This window comes from Oncorhynchus mykiss, chromosome 30 (assembly GCF_057628025.1).
Source record: "Oncorhynchus mykiss isolate SJ-2025 chromosome 30, ASM5762802v1, whole genome shotgun sequence".
Lineage (NCBI taxonomy): Eukaryota > Metazoa > Chordata > Actinopteri > Salmoniformes > Salmonidae > Oncorhynchus > Oncorhynchus mykiss.
In genome coordinates, this window is record NC_143051.1 from 10622501 (window position 1) to 10630000 (window position 7500).

Below are 7500 nucleotides of genomic sequence, written 5' to 3' on the forward strand. Positions count from 1 at the left end.
AGGTTAAGAGTGACAGAGACAGGTTGAGAGTGACCGAGACAGGTTGACAGGTTGAGAGTGACAGAGACAGGTTGAGGAGTGACAGAGACAGGTTGAGAGTGACCGAGACAGGTTGACAGGTTGAGAGTGACAGAGACAGGTTGAGAGTGACAGAGACAGGTTGAGAGTGACCGAGACAGGTTGAGAGTGACCAAGACAGGTTGAGAGGCACAGAAAAAGTTTGAGATTGACAGAGCGAAAGAGAAGTAGGATACTGACCTCTTCTCCCCATCTTCTTCTCTTGCTCCTCCCCCTGATGGCGATGAGGCGGGATTAGGTGATGATGTCACTGATGATGGCACTCTCTGTAGCACAAGGACATCCCGCCCCCTTTCCTTAAGACACACCCTCCCTACCACCTCTCCCTGAGAGAGGTATAGAGAGACAGACGTGATAAGAATGGTCCATTGGTATTATATAGAGTGTAGTAGTGTGGAATAGAGTTCCATGTAGTCATGGCTCTATGTAGTACTGTGCGTCTCCCATAGTCTGTTCTGGACTTGGGGATTGTGAAGAGACTATAGTATAGTGTAGTAGTATAACATAGTAGTATAGTAGTATAGCATAGTGGTATAGCATAGTAGTGTAGTATAGTAGTACAGCATAGTAGTATAGTAGTATAGCATAGTGGTTTAGTGGTAAAGTAGTGTAGTTGAGTAGTACAGCATAGTAGTATAGTAGTAAAGTAGTGTAGTTTAGTAGTACAGCATAGTAGTATAGTAGTAAAGTAGTGTAGTTTAGCGGTATAGTAGTATGGTGTAGTAGTATAGTATAGTATAGTATATTAGTATAGTGTAGTAGTATAGTATAGAAGTATAGCTTTGCGGTATAGTTTAGCAGTATAGTATAGTGGTATAGTATCATAGTTTAGTGGTGTAGTATAGTGGTATAGTATAGCAGTATAGTTTAGGCGTGTATTAGCATAGTATAGTATGCTAGTATAGTATGCTAATAGCGGCATAGTTGAGTAGTCTAGTATAGTGTTATAGTTTAGTAGTATAGAATAGCGGTATAATTGAACCATTTAGTTGTATAGTATAGTACAGCAGTATATAGGTATAATTTAGCAGTATAGTAGTATAGTATTGTGGCATAGTCTAGTAGTATAGTATAGTGGTATAGTCTAGTGGTATAGTATAGTGGTATAGTCTAGTAGTATAGTGGTATAGTCTAGTAGTATAGTGGTATAGTCTAGTAGTATAGTATAGTGGTATAGTCTAGTAGTATAGTGGTATAGTCTAGTAGCATAGTATAGTAGTATAGCGGTACAGTATAGTAGTATAGTATAGTGGTATAGTATGGTAGTATAGTATAGTAGTATAGTGGTACAGTACAGTAGTATAGTATGGTGGTATAGTTTAGCTGTATAGTATAGAGGTATAATTTAGCAGTATAGTAGTATAGTATTGTGGTATAGTCTAGTGGTATAGTATAGTAGTATAGTATAGTGGTATAGTAGAGTGGTATAGTCTAGTGGTATAGTATAGTGGTATAGCTTGGTGGTATAGTAGTATGGAGCAGTAAAGCAGTATAGTATAGCAACATAGCATGGTAGTATAGTGGTGTAGCATAGTAGTGTAGTATAGTGGTATAGTATAGTGGTATACTTCAGTGGTATAGTATAGTAGTATAGTACGGTGGTATAGTCTAGTGGTATAGTATAGTGGTATACTTCAGTGGTATAGTATAGTAGTATAGTAGTATAGTATAGCGGTGTAGCATAGCGGTATAGTCTAGTAGTATAGTATAGTGTAGTGGTATAGTTTAGCTGTATAGTATAGTGGTATGGTCTAGTAGTATAGTGGTATAGTCTAGTAGTATAGTATAGTAGTATAGTATAGTAGTATAGTGGTACAGCATAGTGGTATAGTATGGTGGTATAGTATAGTAGTATATTATAGTAGTATAGTGGTACAGTATAGTAGTATAGTATGGTGGTATAGTTTAGCTGTATAGTATAGTGGTATAGCTTGGTGGTATAGTAGTATGGAACAGTAAAGCAGTATAGTATAGCAGCATAGCATGGTAGTATAGTGGTGTAGCATAGTAGTGTAGTATAGTGGTAGAGTATAGTGGTATGCTTCAGTGGTATAGTATAGTAGTATAGTAGTATAGTATAGCGGTGTAGCATAGCGGTATAGTCTAGTAGTATAGTATAGTATAGTGGTATAGTTTAGTTGTATAGTACAGCTGTATAGTTTAGTTGTATAGTATAGCTGTATAGTTTAGTTGTATAGTATAGCTGTATAGTTTAGTTGTATAGTATAGCTGTATAGTTTAGTGGTACAGCAGTGTAGTATAGTGGTAAAGTATAGTGCTATAGTTTAGCAGTATAGTAGTATAGTATGGTGGTATAGTTTAGTTGTATGGCAGTGTAGTATAGTGTCAAAGTATAGCGCTATAGTTTAGCAGTATAGTAGTATAGCATGGCGGTATCGTTTAGTGGTATAGTAGTATAGCATGGTGGTATAGTTCAGTAGTATAGTATGGTGGTATAGTTTAGTAGTATAGTAGTATAGTATTGAGGTATAGTTCAGTAGTATAGCAGTATAGTATGGTGGTATAGTTTAGTAGTATAGTAGTATAGTATTGAGGTATAGTTCAGTAGTATAGCAGTATAGTATGGTGGTATAGTTTAGCAGTATAGTAGTATAGTATGGTGGTATAGTTCAGTAGTATAGCAGTATAGTATGGTGGTATAGTTTAGTAGTATAGCAGTATAGCATGGTGGTATAGTTTAGCGGTATGGTTTAACAGTATAGTAGTATAGCATGGCGGTATCGTTTAGTGGTATAGTACAGCAGTGTAGTATAGTGGCATGGTTTAGTAGTATAGTATAGTGGTATATTTTGGAAGTATAGTAGTATAGTGGTATAGTATGGTGGTATAGTTTAGCAGTATAGTAGTATAGTATGGTGGTATAGTTTAGCAGTATAGCGTAGTAGTATAAGATCTTTATCAAACAGATGTTGCTGCTGCAAGGCCTGGAGCAAGGGGACACACACACACACACACACACACACACACACACACACACACACACACACACAGACACACACACACACACACACACACACACACACACACACACACATACACACACACACACACACACACACACAGATGAAAAGCGTCAGATGAAAAGAACTGGCTGATATTTGATACAGGGTTACCCCCCCCCCCCCCCCCCCCTACAAACACACCAATCACACACACACACACACACACACACACACATCTGTCCCAGAAGGACCAAAACTACTCAATACACACAGACTGTGTGTGTGCTTTCTCATGACTCATGTGTTAATGGCCCCCTTACCAGGTGCTCGGCAGATGATGATGTCATCTGATCCTCTCACCAGGTGTTATCCTTCCTATCCTCTCTCCCCCCAGCCCCCCCCCTGTCCTCTCTCCCCCGAGCGCTCCCCTGTTCTCTCTCCTCTTAGCCCTCCCCTGTCCTCTCTCCTCTTATCCCTCATAGCCCTCCCCTGTCCTCTCTCCTCTTAGCCCTCCCCTGTCCTCTCTCCTCCTATCCCTCCCCTGTCCTCTCTCCTCTTATCCCTCCCCTGTCCTCTCTCCTCTTATCCCACCCCTGTCCTCGCTCCTCTTATCCCTCCCCTGTCCTCTCTCCTCTTATCCCTCCCCTGTCCTCTCTCCTCCTATCCCTCCCCTGTCCTCTCTTCTCTTAGCCCTCCCCTGTCCTCTCTCCTCTTATCCCTCCCCTGTCCTCTCTCCTCTTATCCCTCCCCTGTCCTCTCTCCTCTTATCCCTCCCATGTCCTCTCTCCTCTTATCCCTCCCATGTCCTCTCTCCTCTTATCCCTCCCCTGTCCTCTCTCCTCTTATCCCTCCCCTGTCCTCTCTCCTCTTATCCCTCCCCTGTCCTCTCTCCTCATAGCCCTCCCCTGTCCTCTCTCCTCTTATCCCTCCCCTGTCCTCTCTCCTCATAGCCCTCCCCTGTCCTCTCTCCTCTTATCCCTCCCCTGTCCTCTCTCCTCTTATCCCTCCCCTGTCCTCGCTCCTCTTATCCCTCCCCTGTCCTCTCTCCTCTTATCCCTCATAGCCCTCCCCTGTCCTCTCTCCTCTTATCCCTCCCCTGTCCTCTCTCCTCATAACTCTCCCCTGTCCTCTCTCCTCTTATCCCTCCCCTGTCCTCTCTCCTCTTATCCCACCCCTGTCCTCGCTCCTCTTATCCCTCCCCTGTCCTCTCTCCTCTTATCCCTCCCCTGTCCTCTCTCCTCCTATCCCTCCCCTGTCCTCTCTTCTCTTAGCCCTCCCCTGTCCTCTCTCCTCTTATCCCTCCCCTGTCCTCTCTCCTCTTATCCCTCCCCTGTCCTCTCTCCTCTTATCCCTCCCCTGTCCTCTCTCCTCTTATCCCTCCCCTGTCCTCTCTCCTCTTATCCCTCCCCTGTCCTCTCTCCTCTTATCCCTCCCCTGTCCTCTCTCCTCTTATCCCTCCCCTGTCCTCTCTCCTCATAGCCCTCCCCTGTCCTCTCTCCTCTTATCCCTCCCCTGTCCTCTCTCCTCATAGCCCTCCCCTGTCCTCTCTCCTCTTATCCCTCCCCTGTCCTCTCTCCTCTTATCCCTCCCCTGTCCTCTCTCCTCATAACTCTCCCCTGTCCTCTCTCCTCTTATCCCTCCCCTGTCCTCTCTCCTCTTATCCCTCCCCTGTCCTCTCTCCTCATAACTCTCCCCTGTCCTCTCTCCTCTTATCCCTCCCCTGTCCTCGCTCCTCTTATCCCTCCCCTGTCCTCTCTCCTCTTATCCCTCCCCTGTCCTCTCTCCTCCTATCCCTCCCCTGTCCTCTCTCCTCTTATCCCTCATAGCCCTCCCCTGTCCTCTCTCCTCTTATCCCTCCCCTGTCCGCTCTCCTCATAACTCTCCCCTGTCCTCTCTCCTCTTATCCCTCCCCTGTCCTCTCTCCTCTTATCCCTCCCCTGTCCTCTCTCCTCTTATCCCTCCCCTGTCCTCTCTCCTCTTATCCCTCCCCTGTCCTCTCTGCTCATAGCCCTCCCCTGTCCTCTCTCCTCTTATCCCTCCCCTGTCCTCTCTCCTCTTATCCCTCCCCTGTCCTCTCTCCTCTTATCCCTCCCCTGTCCTCTCTCCTCTTATCCCTCCCCTGTCCTCTCTCCTCATAACTCTCCCCTGTCCTCTCTCCTCTTATCCCTCCCCTGTCCTCTCTCCTCTTATCCCTCCCCTGTCCTCTCTCCTCTTATCCCTCCCCTGTCCTCTCTCCTCTTATCCCTCCCCTGTCCTCTCTCCTCATAGCCCTCCCCTGTCCTCTCTCCTCTTATCCCTCCCCTGTCCTCTCTCCTCATAGCCCTCCCCTGTCCTCTCTCCTCTTATCCCTCCCCTGTCCTCGCTCCTCTTATCCCTCCCCTGTCCTCTCTCCTCTTATCCCTCCCCTGTCCTCTCTCCTCATAGCCCTTCCCTGTCCTCTCTCCTCTTATCCCTCCCCTGTCCTCTCTCCTCATAGCCCTCCCCTGTCCTCTCTCCTCTTATCCCTCCCCTGTCCTCTCTCCTCTTATCCCTCCCCTGTCCTCGCTCCTCTTATCCCTCCCCTGTCCTCTCTCCTCTTATCCCTCCCCTGTCCTCTCTCCTCCTATCCCTCCCCTGTCCTCTCTCCTCTTATCCCTCATAGCCCTCCCCTGTCCTCTCTCCTCTTATCCCTCCCCTGTCCTCTCTCCTCTTATCCCTCCCCTGTACTCTCTCCTCCTATCCCTCCCCTGTCCTCTCTCCTCTTATCCCTCCCCTGTCCTCTCTCCTCATAGCCCTCCCCTGTCCTCTCTCCTCATAGCCCTCCCCTGTCCTCTCTCCTCTTATCCCTCATAGCCCTCCCCTGTCCTCTCTCCTCTTATCCCTCCCCTGTCCTCTCTCCTCTTATCCCTCCCCTGTCCTCTCTCCTCTTAGCCCTCCCCTGTCCTCTCTCCTCTTATCCCTCCCCTGTCCTCTCTCCTCTTATCCCTCCCCTGTCCTCTCTCCTCATAACTCTCCCCTGTCCTCTCTCCTCTTATCCCTCCCCTGTCCTCTCTCCTCTTATCCCTCATAGCCCTCCCCTGTCCTCTCTCCTCTTATCCCTCCCTGTCCTCTCTCCTCTTATCCCTCCCCTGTCCTCTCTCCTCTTATCCCTCCCCTGTCCTCTCTCCTCATAGCCCTCCCCTGTCCTCTCTCCTCTTATCCCTCATAGCCCTCCCCTGTCCTCTCTCCTCTTATCCCTCCCCTGTCCTCTCTCCTCTTATCCCTCCCCTGTCCTCTCTCCTCTTATCCCTCCCCTGTCCTCTCTCCTCTTATCCCTCCCCTGTCCTCTCTCCTCTTATCCCTCCCCTGTACTCTCTCCTCCTATCCCTCCCCTGTCCTCTCTCCTCTTATCCCTCCCCTGTCCTCTCTCCTCATAGCCCTCCCCTGTCCTCTCTCCTCATAGCCCTCCCCTGTCCTCTCTCCTCTTATCCCTCATAGCCCTCCCCTGTCCTCTCTCCTCTTATCCCTCCCCTGTCCTCTCTCCTCTTATCCCTCCCCTGTCCTCTCTCCTCATAACTCTCCCCTGTCCTCTCTCCTCTTATCCCTCCCCTGTCCTCTCTCCTCTTATCCCTCCCCTGTCCTCTCTCCTCTTATCCCTCCCCTGTCCTCTCTCCTCTTATCCCTCCCCTGTCCTCTCTCCTCATAGCCCTCCCCTGTCCTCTCTCCTCTTATCCCTCCCCTGTCCTCTCTCCTCATAGCCCTCCCCTGTCCTCTCTCCTCTTATCCCTCCCCTGTCCTCGCTCCTCTTATCCCTCCCCTGTCCTCTCTCCTCTTATCCCTCCCCTGTCCTCTCTCCTCATAGCCCTTCCCTGTCCTCTCTCCTCTTATCCCTCCCCTGTCCTCTCTCCTCATAGCCCTCCCCTGTCCTCTCTCCTCTTATCCCTCCCCTGTCCTCTCTCCTCTTATCCCTCCCCTGTCCTCGCTCCTCTTATCCCTCCCCTGTCCTCTCTCCTCTTATCCCTCCCCTGTCCTCTCTCCTCCTATCCCTCCCCTGTCCTCTCTCCTCTTATCCCTCATAGCCCTCCCCTGTCCTCTCTCCTCTTATCCCTCCCCTGTCCTCTCTCCTCTTATCCCTCCCCTGTACTCTCTCCTCCTATCCCTCCCCTGTCCTCTCTCCTCTTATCCCTCCCCTGTCCTCTCTCCTCATAGCCCTCCCCTGTCCTCTCTCCTCATAGCCCTCCCCTGTCCTCTCTCCTCTTATCCCTCATAGCCCTCCCCTGTCCTCTCTCCTCTTATCCCTCCCCTGTCCTCTCTCCTCTTATCCCTCCCCTGTCCTCTCTCCTCATAGCCCTCCCCTGTCCTCTCTCCTCTTATCCCTCATAGCCCTCCCCTGTCCTCTCTCCTCTTATCCCTCCCCTGTCCTCTCTCCTCTTATCCCTCCCCTGTCCTCTCTCCTCTTATCCCTCCCCTGTCCTCTCTCCTCTTATCCCTCCCCTGTCCT

General features: G+C 49.1%; 1 protein-coding gene across 2 annotated transcripts in view; it reads right to left on the reverse strand.

Annotated features, from left to right (window-relative positions):
- Positions 1 to 7500, reverse strand: part of LOC110487912 (rap guanine nucleotide exchange factor 5) — a 90643-nt gene that overhangs the window by 28881 nt on the left and 54262 nt on the right. For both annotated transcript variants that reach the window (XM_036970892.2, XM_090227543.1), the window contains exon 10: positions 259 to 404. In XM_036970892.2, coding sequence (XP_036826787.2) covers positions 259 to 404 — 146 coding nt within the window. The remainder of the gene's footprint in view (positions 1 to 258; positions 405 to 7500) is intronic.